At 39.9% G+C, this 19432-nt stretch overlaps 2 protein-coding genes and 1 long non-coding RNA gene across 3 annotated transcripts; all 3 read left to right on the top strand.

Moving 5' to 3' along the window:
• The first annotated feature begins 9648 nt into the window (after positions 1-9648).
• Positions 9649-12174, top strand: LOC145653900 (uncharacterized). The gene is made up of 3 exons (XR_014120140.1): positions 9649-9696; positions 11479-11615; positions 12095-12174. It is a non-coding gene; the product is annotated as an uncharacterized LOC145653900 (long non-coding RNA).
• Positions 12175-12528: 354 nt separating this feature from the next.
• On the top strand, positions 12529-14151 carry LOC145653808 (abnormal spindle-like microcephaly-associated protein homolog). The gene is given in 7 exon segments (XM_081708051.1): positions 12529-12555; positions 12718-12907; positions 12998-13152; positions 13402-13424; positions 13426-13532; positions 13535-13575; positions 13666-14151. Coding segments are annotated over 7 exon segments (726 nt in total). The 3' UTR covers positions 13849-14151.
• A 2839-nt stretch (positions 14152-16990) lies between these two features.
• On the top strand, positions 16991-18704 carry LOC145653807 (phospholipid hydroperoxide glutathione peroxidase-like; the record flags this gene model as incomplete). The annotated part of the gene is made up of 4 exons (XM_081708050.1): positions 16991-17139; positions 17628-17652; positions 17820-17879; positions 18080-18704. Coding segments are annotated over 4 exons (267 nt in total), but the record flags the coding sequence as incomplete, so codon positions are not given.
• Positions 18705-19432: the final 728 nt, after the last annotated feature.

The following is a 19432-nucleotide window of genomic DNA, read 5'->3' as shown; positions in this document are numbered from 1 at the left end:
TGATCTGGAATGGTAGTGTGCGTGGGATGCCCTTCATTTGTGACATTATGACATGGGACATCATTATGACATCTTTTTTTTTTTTAACATTGTTTCTATCTTTTTCTTTGCCATTTGTAATTGATGTTTTTCCTGGCCTTCTTTTACCAATGCCATTGCCAACACTAATGTGTTCATTGGTAGTGCAAGCAGATGGTCTGTTGATTTAAATGGGTGAAAAGTGCAATAAATTCATTCTTCTTTGCACTGATAGAATCCTTTACACTCGTGCACATCTGAGCCACAGCTTCAGCCAGTGTCATAGTTTCAAGGCGATTTTGGACTCCTGTTTGTGCCAGCTAGGGATACATTTGGAGGACACAACTAAGAACATATGCTAAATTCTAGAAATGTAAATGTAAATGAGTGAGGCCATTGTTTAATCTCAATATTATCAGAAAATATAAGCCAGCAATAGCTTTTCCTATTAGCCCCAGTAATTATAATACTCTCCGAGGTACTGAGGTACAGGATGTTTTGGACAGATGTCCTTCATCAGCTGTGCAAGCAAAGTGCTTCTGAATTAGTAGTAGGAGGAACCATGTATGGCTTGCCACCGGAGATTGTGGTAAATATAACATTGTTGCTTAAGAATACACTTAAGAATGACAAAATTAGGGGGGGGGGGGGAATTAGTACTTTGTTACAGTGATCACATTTGCAATTTAAAACAAGAAACTAAAAATAGAATGTAAAATGGCACTAAACTTTTACTCTTCCAGCTTGCATGGAAGGAAAACCCTAAATAACCATGGTTACCTCCAAGGAAACATATGCAGTCAACATTATATTGTATCAAAATGGCTTCACAGGCAAGGACATTGCTGCTTGTAAGATAGCACCTAAATTCAACCATTTATCGACTCATCAAGAACTTCAAGGAGAGAGGGTAATTGCAGTACAGAAGGCTTCAAGGTGTCCAAAAAAGTCATGCAAGCGCCAGTACCTGAGACCATTCATGTGTGTGGGTTGCTTCTCATCCAAGGGAGTGTTTGCTCAAAAGTTTGGCTAAGAACACTGCCATGAATAAGGAATGGTATCAAAACATCCTCCAAGAGCAACTCCTCCCAACGGTCCAGGAGCAATTTGGTAATGAACAATGCCTTTTCCAGCATGACGAAGCACCATGTCACAAGTGGCAAAAGTGATAACCAAAGTGGCTTGGTGAACAAAATATTGAAATTTTGGGTCCATGACCAGGAAACTTCCCAGATCTCAGTCCCATTGAGAACCTGTGGTCAGTCCTCAAAAAGAGGGTGGACAGAACCTGTGATCAACTCCAAACCCTGATTAGGCAAGAATGGTTTGCCATCAGTCAAGATTCTGTCCAGAAGCTGATATCCAGCATGCCAAGAAAAATTGCAGAAGTCTTAAAAAAAGGGTTTTGCTTAAACTGGATGTATTTGTCAATAAAAAGTAAAAATAAATAAAAACTTAGGAAATGCTTATAATTGTACTTCACTATACCATATAAACATCTAACAAAAGGATCTAAAAAAAACACAAACAAACAGCAGACTTTGTGAAAACCAAAATTTGTGTCAGTCTCAAAACCTTTGGCTAGGACTGTACACCTGAACTGACAACTGAAATACTGTACAAGCTGAAAGAAAGGACATGTAGTTATTGGTTATTTCTGAGAGTTTTGCTCAGAAATTCGATGGAGCTTGTGCCTGTTTGTTTGTGTGTTTTGGGGGGTTGGGTAGCGTGCTGAGGTTATGCCTTTAGGGGGCCATGGTTAGTATCTGAGGTATGGGCATCTGCTGCATGGAGCTCATGTTGGCGGTTTCTTTGCCCCGGTAGCACTTTACCATGTAGCCATTGATACACTTGCTATTCACAGACATGATGGCATGAGCCGGTACCTCATGGGAGTCAAACCTGTTTTGGTCAAAACATCTCTGATCAATCTTTAGCCACATCACAATGACACCAGCATAGTTTAATATAGGAACAGGCATATCGTAATCACAGTATGTTGCAATAGAAATGGTAATTACAGTACATATGATGGCAAGTTACACCTGTTAGGTAGCAAGCTACTTTCAGCGCACCTGTCCTAACTTTATCTTACACGTCTCTCGATACAACACATCTGTCATGATTGGCTACTCCCTAGCATCCTATTGTCATGGTTTCCGTGTCTCATTGGTTCATTTTCTGTAGTTCTTGTTTTGGTTTTCACCTCATTTGCATCACCTGTGCATTATTAGTCCTCATTTGCATCAGCTGTGCATTATTAGTCCTCATTTGCATCACCTGTGCATTATTAGTCCTCATTACCCTGTGTAAGTAAAAGCTGGCTTGTTGCCTGTGTGCTTGCTGGTCATTGGCTAAAGCCTAGCCTCTGTTTCCGATTCAGCCTACTGTTTTCTTTGCCTGTTTTTTTTTTTTATATCTAGTGTCAGCTCTTATCGTTACTTGTATCATTGTTATAACCTGCTCCCTTTTTCTCATCGTGTGCTTTTATTTGTTTGTTTAAGATGTATTCCTGGACTCTACGTGTTGGCTCACTGACCCTGCACCGTTTTCACGACTCTGATTATTGATTTTCCCTTAATAAATCTCGCTGTTCTCGGCGTATGCGTCCGCCTCACATTCGCTCCACGTTACAATGCCTCACGAAGGAATAGCTTTTATCCGGGAAAACACTGATCTCCATGATCTGCCTGAATGGAGAGAACATCTGTCTCATCATCTGACCTAGAGCAGAGAAAAGGGAAACGCAGTGACAAACATGCAAATCTTGAGACAGGCGAATCTAGTGGCTAATGTGCTTCAAGAGATAAATTCAGGCATCTGATACTAGATCTCCTGTCCTGCACTACAGTTTTAAGCCAGATTTACTGTGTATTAAATAAATCAGTGTTAAATAAGTGGGTATTAACTAAGCGAACGTGGTGCTGTGCTAATGCAGTCAGTGCTGGATCAGAATATGCCAGAAACAGCCCTGTTCAGATCACAGTGCATGCTCACCAGAGCCTAGATGGACAGTGCACATTTCTCCCCTATTCCAGCTCCCCGCACACCTGAACCTGAACTGAGCCTTTGGCATGACCGAACACCTGTTGCAAATGTGCTGGGCAGGGAACAGAAGAGCAAGTGCCAAGGATCCAAAGTCCTGTGCTGCTTCTGGTCCAGCCACTGGATTTCAATGACACACTATAGAAGGTTTACAAATTCCTTTACAGAAAAATACAGGAGAAAATGAAAAAATACGAATAAACAAACCCTGAACTGAAAGTTATGGCACTGAACATAGCAGTCACTGGTAGCAGCCAGAACAGTTCAGAGTACAGTGCTGGTTTAGTACAGTAGGATAGTAGGATAATGTGCAAGACTGCAACAGGAGTGCATAGTTAATTTGTGTGAGGTTTGACTAGGATTAGCTTTTAGCCAAGCACGGACCCCAGCTCGCTTCCCCCGCTTCTGCTTCCTTGCACACCGCTTGCGGTGTCTCCCCTTCGGTATCCGGACTTAGGCGACGCCGTGGTCTGCAGGCCTGGTACGCATAGCAACCCGAGCTCACAGAGCGTCTGAAGCACGCCGTCGTCCAGGTAGGTTTGTGCATGGTGTCTTAAGTGTAGCAGGCTATGGCGGTGGTATACAGGGAGCTTTGTTGTTTCTATGTATGTGTGGTTTAAGTTGCTGGAAAAAAGTAGTATAGACGACAGATAGTAGCACAATAGCGCCATTATCGGACCTGGAGTGGCCGCGGCGTGCTACCGCGTCGCCATTTTCCTGCTCCTGCTTTTGTGACAGAGAGCTGCGAAGTGAAGGTCTTTGTGAGAATGACCCAAACACTCTGTATACTCTGATGCTTTCAGTTCCAAGGAAGTAAGGTCTAGACCAGGTAACCTCCCTCATCTCCCGAGGGAGGTGGACTGGGATGCCCGAGTTGTGGAATGTCACGATCCACCTGTCAGGAAGAGGCCCACGACCTACACAAAAGACCCAAACCATACACGACCATTTACTGATCATGTGATGCCACATGACTGGATGATACAAATGTCAATCAAAATATCACTTTCAGTAGTTAATAAATGGATTCACATTGTGCGTCAGTTTCACTCACATAGAATAAACCTAGTCCTGGACTAAACTGCAGAGCCAAAAGTAACTCACCTTTAGAAATTAGACTTAGGTTTAAAATCTCTCTGGGAAATGGCCCCAATATCTCATTAGTTACACAATAAAATTTCAAGCAGCACCATAATTCTTAAACATGCAAGTCAACTCCTTTATTTTTGCACAGATTTAATCATAGATTGTACCAGGAAATGGATTCAAGGTATGTATTTGGGACTAAATGACCCTGACATAGTAGCAAATCCCCCACTGAAATCATGCAATGTTGGATTACTGTGCAATGTTTTTGAATGATGTTTGCATATGTTAGTGACAAGCCATCAAAGAGCCATCATCAGCAAATCACACTACAGTGTAGTATTGAACTGAAGCATTTTTACAGTGCTATCAAAATCAATTTTGTGCCAATTAACTGCTCAGCAGACAATAACAGAAACATCCCACACACCTCATAAAAGTAACTGAGGTCCTCCTTGTTCACCTGCTCCTGTTGAACAATCATCTCAGGCATGAACTCGCTCGTCTCCCTGTCTTCCGCTTCCAGAAAGTTCTCGCTGAAATACTCCAGCTCGTCCAGCACGGCAAACTCAACCTTGTTCGTGTGATCAGCCTCAGCCTCTTCACCCTTCCTGACCAGGCCTGAGCTGCCTTGCCCCGCCGCCTATAGGAACAGGTTGCCGGGTTTGTTGGATGCACCGAAGCGTCTAAACGAGGTGGTGCCCTTGGTGTGGGGTGGGGGTGGGGGGGGTGTATCCCTGTCCTCGGCTAGTGCCAGGAGTCAGCACAACCTGAGATAACGTTCATTTCCTTGGTGTCAGTGGACATTTGTAGGGGAGGCGATGGAGGAGCATTACATTCACCGATTCCTGACTCCCCACTAGTGGGAGGCTCCTCTGGGAGAGAAGACAAAAACTCACTGACAGCCATTGCCCAATTTCTAACAATAATAGAAACTATTTTCATGAAAGGACTAAAAGGAACTAGCACAATATTTTTGGAGATATCTGCCTTACGTCTTACTAAAGACTAACGTGCAAATCATGGCGTGCTGAATATGCCAAACTGACTACATTGTTCTTTATATTAGTGTAGAAACCATATCTTAGAATCACTGTCTCAATTAATGGAAATCACAATGCACTCAGCTTAAACCTCATGTGCATCTAAACACTGTCCATCCTTGAACAATGAGTCTCCTGCTAGAGCTGGAAAGGTCAAATGAGAGGAGAAAAGGCAGAACTGCTTCATTACTGCCACATTTTCACTGAAGCTAACCGCCTTAGCAGAGTGAGGCACAAGCAACTTATATAAAGCAGCCACCAGTGAAAGATCTGCTGTTCATCAACAGAAGAACAAATAGAAAAAGCAGACAAATGAAATGTGGCAGCCATAGCACACAATAGCCAGTACAAACAGTACAAACATACCAAACCCACAAAGAAAAAAACACCAGTCAGAACCAAACAAACACTGGCACAAGAGCGAGGGGGCACACAAAGAACCAAAAATGAACAGCCAAACAGAACCAGGGAAAAACAGAGGGCAGACATGGATTACATAAAATGTATAAAGATTTTTCAGGTCCTGTAGAGAATTTACTTTTTTTTTTTTATATACGGTCATAACTTTTACAGCACCTACCATATCTTTTTTATAGTGCCAGATGTGTAGCGACAGAAAATGGAGCCAAGCGGTCAATCAAGGAAGAGTTATGTGCTTACACTCCAGACCCTTTCCACTGATGGAGAAACATCTGCCCCCTCCAAGCCCCCTGTGGAGAAGCCTAACCCTTAAATGATAAAAACTATGTAAAGAAGGATGTGCATCATTCTCACCAGACTCATCCAGTGAGATGAAAACATCTGTCCACTTCAACCAACTTCAGAGAAACCTAGAAGAAAAAAAACTAGTGAGAGAGATCCATGATCCAGACAAGAAAAAATCAAATATTTAAGTACACCTCAAGTCGAATGACTTGGGCATCTTGTTAAAGAAACATTCAGCAATCAGTATGGTTGACCTATTGAACACAATCAAGATTCAGTCTAATTTTACTTCTAACACTTATATTATTGCTCTTTTATATTTGCAGGCATCGTGCTCATGAAGTTCCAGAGTTTATATGATGGGAGCTGACCTGAAAGGAAAAAAATAGAAAACGTAGCTCAATCAAGAAGTCATGTCAATACATTTTTTAAACTTCTTGTGAAACAAAACAAAAGAAATTGGCAGAGACCTCTCCTTCATAGGAAACGTGGAAAGACTTAAGTTGTAAATCCTTCAGTTATTATTTGGCAGCTTAGTATGTCCTGTTTGTGGTTGCAGATGCAAGAGGACAAAGCGGCAACCACTCAGAAGCACTGTATATTTAGCACACAAAAATTATAATTCGGCACATACGAGAATACGACACCAGTAGAGGTGTCCGTCTCAACCAAGCAGCCTCCAAACTTATCCTTTCCACATTGTCCATGGAGCTCAAATCACTGGACGAAGAAATCACAGTTCACCAGCAGACCATGCACAAGGAGAAATGGGGTATGCTCACTACCTAAAGCCACACGTGCTAATTTAGCTCTTTGAAAACTGAAAATACAGGAATTTGTGCTCAGCTTGGAAGACTCAAAAAAATTCCAAAGGGAAGCATCTAATTCAATTCCCAAACCTTTGAGTGTTATATGAGTGTATAGGAAAACTATTTATATTCTCTGTAAGAACGTTGAAAAAGTCTGTAAAAGTCCTTCGAGCTTCCCCTCATATAAAGAATAGGCTCAGGGTTACACAGTATAGAAACATATGTGTATTCTCTATGAGGAAATGTGAAATTTCTTACAGTCTATACTAAAAATATGTATGTTCTCTATAAGGACAGAAAGATTCTGTACAAGTTCTATCAATGTATAGAAAAAAAAAGTAAATTCCCTGCAGTTCCATAGAAAGATTCTGTAAACATTCAGTAATACAATTTGAAACGGCAGTTTCCAAAATGTAGGCCTACTCATAAACAAGCATAAAATTGCGCCGGTGCTATGTATTAGGCTACCTCATATATTTTGTATGTGAAGAATTATTCTTTCATAACTTTTCTGTGGAAAACCTAAAAGACCGATTAAAAATAAGGCGTTCAATCTCAGACATTGCCTGCGGTAGCTTTTTCATTTCCCCGTTATCCTGTGTATGATGGGCTTAACTCAAACATACGGATACACATTCTGTCAAATTTATATAGAACGTTCAAACAAGACTGGTTACATGGATGAACCTATCAAGGATTTGACATGCCTCTTATTAGTTTCAGAGATAGCATTAGATGGCTAACTGGTGTTTTATTACGTGGAAGAAAACGTAAACTAAAAAAGTCGACATGATTAAATGACTAATTAAATGTATGTGATTTGTGTGACTTCCAAAAAAGAAATACGCGTACAGGAAGCTTGAACTTTCTCGTCAAACGCCATCGTTGATATTACACGAAGGCTAGAGCTAGGAAAAGTAAGGATTAGTTATGTAGGTTAAGTAGCTAAAATGTGTGAGCAGATAAAACATTAGCGTTCAAAGCCATACTGAAACAACTGTTAATTCAACCATAAGCATGAGAGCAATAGAGCATTTCCTCTGATATCCTTGCAGTGGCGCTATTCTGATTTAACTGATCACAATGCAACAAATAAATGCTAAACTATATTATGCCAAAGGTAGAAGAGACTTTGAAATAGGGTATATGTGATTATCAGTCACTAACCTTCCAAAGGCCAAATATTTTTTGCTCTTATTCCACATTGTTTTACAGACTCACACCCAAATAAAACATGTGAACATAACAGTTTGTTGTTAATTGTATCTCTGTTTCCCATTCTTGTATTTATAGTCAGATTTAGTGTTTGTGCTAAATCTGTTTCGTCTCATTCTTACATTTCTATCACAATTTAACATGGAATTGATTTTGATTTCCATCGTTTCATGGTGGTCCCTCAGACGAGTAAAGATATCCTGCTGGCGTTCTCGCGGGACTTTCTCAGTGGTGAGGGCAATCTCCCACTCCACCTTGCTCTTCTAGGTCTCGCTGTGTCCCACAGCCAGACGCCCCTGGCTGAGTTCAGCTTCGCCGTGCAGAAGCTCGCCGTTGACCTGAGATGCGGCGTTCGCTTAGCGTAGCTTTAAAAGGCGCTTCAATGTTTGTCTTCAGTATATGTTTATTTGATCCTAGGTTGTTCTTTGCTATGATACAAGAGATTTGCCTTAATTCTAGGTCAGAAGGTCCACTTGACCTTTAGTGGAAGGGACATGGGATTGAGTGCTTTGGTTTCGTATACATGTTGATGGCGGTTAGGGGAATGGCCTGTCTGATGAGCACGATACTAGAACACTCAAGATCATCATCCATGTGCCCTGTACACATGCATCAGTGTTCCCTTCTGTGGGAGGTTTTAGATGAGCCATAAAATGTTGGAATCATTTTAGGGACAGTCACCGATGCCAGAGACATAGTAGATGGACTCAGCGAGAAGACCCTTAATCTACTGTGGAAAATCATTTTTAACTTTCAAGTATTTTGTCTTATTCTGATTTACATCCTTTGTGTGCTCTGATTGTGTTTATAAATTCACAACAGTGTAAAATTGATTTGGTCATTACCCATTAGATTTACATCGATTCAGCATTTATATACTGCATTCTAAACTTGGATGATAATTTCATTTAAAAAATTGATTAGAATTGTCATAAGATACAATATTGCTAATATAATTCAGCTATAAGGTTTCACATCTAAGCCTCATGGAGAGATAAGTCATGTTATTGCTTGTATTTAATTATTGGTGAATAATTTAAAATTGTACTTTTTAAAATATTAATATTAATAGTTTGAACATTAATTTTACTATTAACTATTAATTTTAATATTAATTAATATTAATATTAATAGTTCCAAATTGTAATGCTGATGATATTAACTACCATGATGAACTCTGCTCTGTACATACCGTAATTATCTTGTAAACATTTATTTCTGTTGACATGGGTGACCGTCCATTTGACTGCCACAGTAGGAAAATCTGCGTCCTCTGGAAAACATGGAAAACAAAACAGATGTTGGTGGTGTTTGAGGGCTGATAAATGTGTTGTGAGTTGCACAAAAGAAATGCCAACATTTCAACATCCCAGAGAGAAAATACATCTGCTCCTGGACTGGGTCAACTCTGTCTGTGAATTTTACAGTTTAAAGGTGGGTGGTGGTTGTTTGTGTGTGTATGTTTATTTTGGGGGTGATTTTTCTTTTCCCCCTCAAGCACCAATAATGTTTCATTGATTTACTACAGTTTATGTGGCTGGAATCGAGGTTAATGGAGCCTGTGTCTTTGATTCCTCTCTAAGCTGAAAATGTCACAGTTGCTTTCTCGGGTGGCAGAATTCTTTGCTGTCTGATTCATCACTACCATCCAAGCCGCCTGCCGGCTGAGGACATTCACCAGGAAACGACCCAGACCATCAAGTGTGGCTATCAGGGCAAAGTGAAACTAAACATCTCCAGTGACTCAGACTGCTCCTTTGCAATGGAGCAAAATGGTAACATTTCTCCCCATTATTTATGACCTGCATTAGGAGGACATGTATACTGATTATATTTATGTTTTATGTGAGTAGATTATGGTAGGAAGTTGCACTGCCTTTTAAAAATGTAACAATTCTTAGCTAATGTCTTAGCTAATGAGTCACCATCAGTGGATTTCAAGGTGCTTCTTGAGGATGAGAGGAGTAATTTTCAGATGGCTCCATCTGCTAGCTTGTATCGCTGAGCTCCCTTCCACCGCCCTGTTCTGTGGCTGAATTTCTCTTCATTCTTAATGTCTTCTCTGTGAACAACAAAGGAAGGTTGCAGTAATCATTCCGTCCCACATCAGGAAGCAAATCAACAAACAAGACTAACAGAGGCTACTGTGGGCAGCCAGGACTATTCAGCACTGAGCAGACACACTGATGAGGAAGGCCAAGTTGTACTTACAGGGGATGCAGCGGTCTGCTGTGCTTTTACAAGCAGCGTTCCGTGGTATGAAAGCCAGCCACTCTTTGAGCCAAAAGCATCAGGCTGCCACTGTTCTGGGCCCACTGTGCCCAGATGCAGTATTTATGCATGAAATATACTGCTGTTGCCATTCAGCAAAAACACTGTGCCACACTTTATGCCCGCCAGCAGAGGGAGCACTTCCTGAGACTGTGCCATGCTGCGGTTCTCCTACAAGCCTGCTACAGAGGTCAGAAGGTCAGGAGAGAAATTGCTCTTAAGCAGCAAGCAGTTACTCTGATTCAGGTTGCTTTCAGAAGGCATGGACCAAGTTCCAGGTCATGAGGCTGTCTGCCATTATCATACAGAAACATTACAGGTTATATATTCAGGCGACGAATGACCATGAGGAATATGTGAGGCTTAGGTGTGCTATTCTCATTCAGGCAGCTTTCAGATGGCACTGCATACGTCAGAATATAACAGCGATGCACAACGTTGCCACCGTCATTCAGGCTGCTTTACAAATGCACAAGCACAGACGTGCATTCCGAGGACAGTGGTGGGCAGTGGGCATTCTCCAGGAGAGATTCCGAGCATTCCTGCTGGCCAGAGTGAAGCAGGAGTGTCAGAGGAGGTGGGTTACTGACGCCGTCACTCTGCAGGCCTTCTGCCGTGGCCAGCTCGCAAGGCAACGCATAAGTACTCCGCAGTCAATTTTCTGTATCTATGACCATTACATACATTGGAAAAGAGAACCTTTGTTGTGAAATCACTGTTGGGAAGCATCACTTCCCAACTGGTCAACATCATATGTTTGTAGAACAATTTAATAAATATTTTATACTGTTTCTGAGACATCTCTAGCCAGGTTAAACGTCTAAATCTGAAACGTGCGTTTCTACCTGTTTTTGTAGTTGCTCCTTTACTCTAACAGTTTTGCATTGATGATGGGCAGTGCATCTGTTGGCTATTGCCAGGCTGTGCTCGATATTGCCACTGCAGCCTGTTTTTGACCAACATTCTAGGGAGAACAAGCTTCTAAAAAGAGGGTGGTGACCATTCATATTGTCAGTCACGTAAACATGATTGAACATGATTGAAGTCAAAGCCATGGCATGTCATCTTTAACACTAATGACCCCAGCAGTCCTTGAGCCTGTCCTCAATTGAGCTTTGTTTGTTTAGGTAACAGACTCCCTGACCTCCACTGTTTTATACAACCTGAACATTTATATTACACTCCTTCAGTGCAATCACAAGTGCAACTGGACTGCATAAGATTCAATGGCTGAAAATGCCCTTTCAGCTCTAACTTTGCATTACTCTCATCACCCCTGTCTCCAGGCATAGGAAGCTGCACACGCTTGTGGTGCGTCGGCGGTTCAGTGCATCTCTGTGCGGTGAGGATCCAGAGGGCCCTGCGAGCTCACTGGGCACTGACAGCAGCCCGGAGGCAATTCTCCTCCGTCCTGTACATCCAGGTACAGAACTCTTTCCACACTCGGGCGATTCTAATGCTAAGGCTTTGGCAGTGTGATGAAATGAACATGTCCAACAGAAAATGAGCATGTCCAAGTGCCCCGATGCTCTGTCTTCACAGCAGTATAGACTCAAACAGCAGTGTTCAAACATCTGAGCTTTATTCAATAATGACTATGTACCTGCTAACCTGGTAATCTTTACCTTTTCATGGATGGTGTAGTACAGGGGACTGGTAGTTTGGCCATGGATGTGCCTTCGGAGGAAAAAGTATACTATTTTCAATTTAAGCATGGAAGCTGCCTTTTGAGACTGGACAACCTGACTCAAATCTGACACAACCAATATATATATCACATTCTAAGCTATTTTACTGATCTTGTATTTATTTACAACTAACAAGTAAGCCCAACATAAAGACCTGACATGCTACTATACCATCTAAAATGCCCACCTCTCTGCCTTGTTTGTGTTGATCCAGCATTGGGTCAGGGCGAAGCTTCAAAGAAAGCAATACCTTGAGCAAAGAGAGAGCATCATCAAGGTACAGAGAGTGGCTTGGTTTCACCGCCGCAGTCAAGCTGCCACTGTTATCCAGCACATGGCCAGAAGATTCCTTCTGAGACGCAGGAAAGAAAAGTTTCGGCATGGAATTATAAAGGCGCAGGCAGGGAAATAACTTTCTTGGATGTCTGTTTTGCGTTTTTTAAAATTTATTTGGTGACTCTCTGGTTGCCTTAAATTACATAGTTAGATTGGATATGGTTGCTGTGTCAATTACCTTGGAAACATCACAGTAAACTTTGACAACACTTGGCCAACAGAGAGCACATGATGAGGCACTGCATCATTCTCTGGTGATCAGAGAGCCTGCCAAACTCTTTATACAGTTCTAGGTGAGGGTGTTATAGACAGATGAGAAATGGGGATAGAAAGTTGATGGTGAGTAATCAAAAACAAGCTAATGTGTCCTGCCAAATGGTGAAATTACAGTGAGATGTCCTGCTTGAATTTCAATAGAACAGGGGAAAACACAGAATTTAACAATATGCTTTTGTAAGAAGCTGTAATATCATGCAACAATGACATTTATGATATCTTTAGACCCTTTGGAGAGGTCATAGCTCAAGAAAATTCCATGATACCTCCAAGGTCATTTCCATCCGACATTGCCTCAGGAAAGTCAACAGGAAAGCCAAAGAAGACAAGCTGTATCACAAGACCAAGACTGCCCTGAGTTACCTTCTGGAATATCACAATTATACCCACATTCTTATGGCCTTAAAGAATTCAGGTAATAGAACCATGGGCAGAATACACAAACATGACTGTCGTTTCAAGGTGAGAGCATCAAACAACATCTTTGTTGTGATTGTGATTAAAGAGACTGCAACCAGACTTTCACCAGGGTGTTGTGAGCGCCTTGTGAACAGTGGAGCCACATGCACCGTCTTCACCCTGATAAGGAGCTGCGACCGCAGTGTTCCTTCCATGGAGATCATCACCTTGGCAATCCAAGTTCTTTTCAATTTATCAAAGGTACGTGATCATGTCCTAATATACAGTATTCATCCGCAGCATCTTGTGCTGTTGCCAGCAAAGATCTGCATTTTATATATATTTTTCTGCTGTTTAGTTTTCTGCTTTGTCCTTGCATGCTATGCTTAATGTTGCATGCATAGGTCATTGTTTGATTGAATTACAAATGCAAACATTTGTATTTCATGTGGTCAGAAGAGTTCTGTTTGTCTCAAGTCTCTTGTGTGACTGCTTTGCCGTTTGCTGTAGTACAACAAAACCATAGATACGGTTTGAGGTGGAGGACTCTGTGGACACACTCTTGGACCTGCTCCAGATCTACAGAGAGAAAGCTGGGGACAAGGTGGCTGACAAAGGAGGCAGCATCTTTACCAAAGCATGTTTATTTTGGTGATTTTGGTACAGGATGAAGGACGTGCAATGGTGGGTATTTCCAGGATGTCATTAGTACACGGAGTAATTCAAGCCTTGATGCTGGTGCGTGTACTTAATTTGGTGTTTTGCCCCCACTAGGGGGTAAGAACGCTTCCCAGGGCCTCAGACCGTATATGCAACGTTTACCACCTTACAATACGAAAGTACAAAATGGACACCCAGAGCACCAAAGTCAAACAGAGGATGAATGTCTCACAAAATGGAAACATCCTTCTGCAAGCCACTCCCCAGAAATCCAAGTCAATGGCAAGGTATGTTTGAGAAGTCTTTACTTGATTGTACACTATGCATGTGTGCTTAACTGTACGTGTTATTCTAACCACTAAAAGCTAGCTAGCCAAGCTGTGTCACCGACTTTATAAATTCCCTATAATTCTGTAAGCTCTATATTGTTGGAGAGTAAGACTAGAGATAACTTTTACTTTAATTTCATGAATTCTTTCTTTTGTATCATGTCTTTGTTTGATTGTTCTTGAAACAGTTTTGTACTTAAACAGTTCTTCAGAAAGCAAAGCAGGAAGATATTGTAGACCTTCTTGTTGCCATCCAGCTGCTGGTCTCTGTGTGTGCGTGTGTATATATATATATATATATATATATATATATATATATATACATATATATATATATATATATATATATATATATATATATATATATATATATATATATATATATAACATTATTTTTCATAATTAAACTGACCTCGTACATACTTTTATATTCTTATCTAACCTTTCAGAAACATTTTTGTTGTACTTGCCTTTACATTTTTATATGCGTTGTTTCTGCATAATTTGGTGGCTCATTGCCAGCTCGGAAATATTATAAAAACAGATCCTAAACCATTGATTTCAATAAAAGGCGTGTCTTTTCTGTGTACTACATTTTTACTTGTACTTAAATGATGATGAAAAACTGGATGACTATCTATGACAAATACTTTGGATTTGAATATTTTTAGAATAGTTTAGTATTAGTCATTTTTAATATATTTTTTTCTAATATATAAATGTTCCATGACTTATGAAGCATCAGCTAATTTACATTACTCACAACTGAAGTGTTTTTATTTGTTACAGATAACATTGTCAGCTGTTGGGTACTGCCAGCCTTTCACCAAGTCAAGCAATTAGGTGGCTGCTAAGACTGAGTGACATTGTCACTGACCTATCCATGATGAGGAGGCGTGACTAGACTGGGGAGTTGGGAAGGTTTTTGCTGGAATGTTCTCGTGCATTTTCTGTCCATCTGTACTGTTCCAGGAGTAGAAAATCGTCTCGTCTTGTTCCATTTGATTGACACTTTAAGAAACACATCTAACCCTATATAAGTTGTCCCCTCAACAGTGCAGATTGGCAACGATGGAGCCGCTATGAGATGAAGATTTTGGCTCCGGTGTTCAATACCTGGAACCATCTTCACCTGACACTTGTAGGTCCCTGCATCTGACCTCTTGAGCCCCTCATTGATAACCGATGTATCTGCTTGACTTGGATCCGAAGAGTTAAAGTAAACTCTGTCCATCAAGGGAAATAGAAGTTAGAATATAATTTATCAGAGGTATAAAGAAGGATGGTAGGATCTTACTTATGAAGGTCAAATTTAAGTGTCCATTCTATCTCCAGAGGTCCGTGATCCATATCTTCCCAGGTAAAATGGCATCCAAGAATAACCCTGCTCCCAATTGCCTTATGAACAGTTGTGGGATCACTTGGAAAGATCTTCAGTGCTACTGTTGACAGCAGCATAAGGAGCACCACCATCAACAGTAGCAGCCCATGCCTGAGGAATCGGAAAAAGGCAAAAATCTAAACATTTTCAGCATCAGAACTCTGGTAATGTTTATGTGACAAATTGCAATAACTAGGGACTGCTACCACAGGTAGAGGAATTACAGTAGTACCCCAAAGTTTGCGGGGGTTACGTTCCTAGACCCCACCGCGAATTTTGAATATGTTCGTTGTCCGTCCAAAAATGCGAATTTTGGACGGACAACTAATAAAGGCCTAAAAGGACCTATCTTCATATGTTAAACCTTAAATATCTCCCCAAAACACTTCAAGTTCATTTAAAAATTGATGTTATAATTTACATCACCCTTTAAAATTGTACAGGTAAACGTAGATTACATCCTAACGATGTATTTATTCCTAACGTTGGATACATTTTTAGCAGTTTCACGGAAACTTGATGAAACGGTATGTCTAATAGCCGCTCCGTTCTTCTGGATGTAGCGTACCGTACTTTCACACACACGCAAAGCTAACACGCTACACGATACACTTGACACAACGAAATAGGTCGTGAGACGCGATAAACTGCGACTTTTAAGTGTGAGGTTCCAAGGAAAAAATACGTGAACTTGTGAAGCCGCAGATTCAGAAGCGGGAATTTTCGGGGTATTACATCATGGGATATTACATAATTACATAATCTTTCTTTCTTTCTTTTTTAATCACCTTTAGTAGAGAAATTACGTATTTCTTTGGAAAAACTAAATATAAAAAATGCAATTCAAAAAATGTCTCACCCCCACAAGTGGAAGTGTTGAAATGAAGAAATTAAACAGATTAAGATCAGGGTTAGAAATGATTTTTTTTTTTTTTCACATTTTCTGGTTACAGAATCTTTCTAAGGAGTTGTACCTAATTTACATATTTTATCTTGTACACTGAATCTTTTAATATCCTTGTAGATAAAATATTTTTTTCTGCACACTGTCAGAACCTTTACAGAATCTTTCTATGTCCTTAAAGAGAACTGACATATTTTTATTTCTATATTCTGTAACCCTAACCCTATATGGGTTATGCAGTTCTAGAGAATTTATATATTATTTTCTATATGCTGTCATAATGTTTACAGAATCTTTTTTCAAATTTCCTTCCTAAAATATGCATGTTTTCTATATTCTGTAACCCTAACCCTAGCATCCAATACACAGGGAGGATCCAGATGGCCTGATTGCCCCCACTGGAGATCTCTGGAGTTCAGGTAAAGAACAGACTTGTATTACAGACATTTAACAGTATCTTTCTAAGCAGTTCTAGAGAATTTACATATTTTTCTATTAACTGACAGAACTTTTACATAATCATTTTTCTTTTAGATACATATTTTTTCCTGTATCCTGTAGAAATAATCTGTGACACGGGAGCTCAGGTAATGACCAGAATTGCATTACACAAATTTTAAAGAAACTTTACTTCCTTATAGAGAAATGGTGATATGATTATTCTAACCCTAACCCTAATGTCTTAGAACCTTTTTTTCTTAAATGATCTCATTACAGAACAATTCGGTAAGCCTTTGAATATTGAAGAACTTTGACCTTTTACTTTTTGAACAACACAACAAATGTAGAACACAACAGAGGCAAACAGCAACAAAACCTTAACTACCAGGCACCAGTGCACAAATCAAAGAATTTGCGAAGTCATACAATGTGCAGTTTGACATGTTCAGCAAAATCAATGTGAATGGACCTAATGCACATCCACTATGGAAGTGGCTAAAGGAACAGCCTAATGGCAAAGGATTTCTGGGAAAGTAAGTCAGCACTATTCCCATTTAGTGATACAAGCAGAAGCATTTATTTCCCGTAATAATTAATATAAAGCTGTCTCAATCTTGGTTCTATTGACTTCCACAAGAATATTTGGTTCAGGTACAATGTTAAGGTTGGACGAAGAGAACGTTGTTAGATCTGAATACTGGAGAGATCTGATTTGCGGGCAGGGTTTGGGGTGGTTTTGGTGTAGGCACTGGACAGACTCACTTTCCAGGTGATGGCACTGCATGGACATGCTGTAATGCCACATTGGCATCTCAGCACCCACTCAGCAAAAGGGGACATGCCAAGTCAGATATCTTCTCACAAAGGGCTCAATAACCATGACATGACAAAGCAGGATTAATGCTTTAATTCTTCTGTCACTTTTCTGTCACTACCTCTCTGTAACTGCATTATGATGGCTGACATAATTACTAGTAGTGATTCATATGGTAAAACACATATACTTTCCCATCCCTTCCAGTGGCATCAAGTGGAATTTCACTAAGGTATGTCCTTCCTTAGCTCCTATTCACATTTATTTATGGAAATTTAGAACCATTACATTGTATCTCTCTATCTGGTTCCTTGTTTTTAAATTCACTGCTTGTCTGCTCTTTTGGCTTAGAAGGTGCTGTGATGTTGTGACTGATGTTTGTGTGTGACATTTGTGCAGTTCCTCATTGACCGAGACGGCCAAGTTGTGAAGAGATATTCTCCACTGAATAATCCCAGCGTAAGAAAACAGACAACAACAAAAAACCCTCCATAAAATCACCATAAATTATTGTAGAAATTTGTTTATACTCTTAAAGATTGCATATGTACTCGTAGATTTCACCCAAATTCACCCAAATGATATCAGATTGTTTTTACAGAGTGAGATGTTGGAATTGTCTCAAGAATTATGCAGCTATAGCTGTTCTTCCATTTCAGGTGGTAGAGAATGATCTTTCCAAGTATTTGTAAACTCTGTGTTCCCACTGGGCAAGATAACTTCTTAGCATCCCCCTCCCGTTTCCGGCCTTTCCTGTGGACTTCTGTGCGTCAGCGGTGTAACCCCATGAATTTGTGATGGTTTGTCTTGAAACCCGCTCTGCGGAAAAGACAGACCTGATGCATTTGGCGTGCACTCCATCCTGGGAGGATCACCAGAGCACAACCAGTCAACCGGACAGGAACCTGATTCCCCCACTACCCTACTGATGCATTCACATCATGATAATTCACAAAGGAGTATTTCTTAATACATTCTTAATCTCATAAGAGTTAAACTCTTACAACGTAATCTTGCATTTAAACTGGATTTTTCTGTATTTAATGTTCTGTTTTTTCTTCTGTCCTTGTAGACATACATAATAGATAATACAGAATATGAATCTGTTGACATACTTATTGCCGTCTTCCAAATGAAGCTGACCCATAGCTCTTTGCTTGTGGTGTTGCATTAAATAACAACAACAATAATAATAAAGCATCTAATGTTGCACATACATTAAATCATAATGAATAGCGCTTGTATTAAGATTATTACAATTATTAAACTATATTTTATTTTAAATATATTGTTTGTGTGTTCTTGTGTATCAGTCCAAATCATCATTAAAGACTGGAACATTAATCAAACCACTGCAGTATATCATCAGTGATATAATTTTGATTATGATGAAAATCTAAATTAGGTGTAAAAACATGCTAGGTGAAATGTAGAGCATGGTTCCGCATTGGCAAATCCACTCAATATGACTCAATCTGGACCTTGGTAATTAATATTCTACAGTAATCATGCCTCCAAATGAACACTGAAAAAGCAGGTACACAAATCCATACCCAGTTCCATACCAAGCTACATAACTACCACAAAACAATTTTCTCCATATCCAAACTCTCCCTAATACAGAATTCTATCTCTGTATAACAATGTTTAACATCTGTCATACAAACTGTACATACTATACTGCTGGTGTTATTAATAAATTTTATTTTTTTATTGTTTCTTTATTTGCGCTTATGTATCTTCCCTCATGAACAATACATAAGTATAAATTAAGTCTTAATAGTCCTCTAAAGAGGGGGATGGTGGTGGACCAATAGATAAATTTAAAAAACAAAAACAAAACACTAACAAAAAAAATATTGAGGTTGAAAGCCTACAACCTTTGGTAGGGAAACTGACCAGTCAGAACTGAGAAGCAAATTTTGGAATTCCATTTGCAGTTTCAAATTTATAACTGCTATGTACCTGTTTGTAATAATACCCATTCATATTCAGCTATAATATAGCTAGCT

The sequence above is a fragment of the Electrophorus electricus genome, chromosome 26, assembly GCF_041902795.1.
Source record: "Electrophorus electricus isolate QZ-2024a chromosome 26, ASM4190279v1, whole genome shotgun sequence".
NCBI lineage: Eukaryota > Metazoa > Chordata > Actinopteri > Gymnotiformes > Gymnotidae > Electrophorus > Electrophorus electricus.
This window is presented reverse-complemented; position numbering and strand designations above follow the sequence as displayed.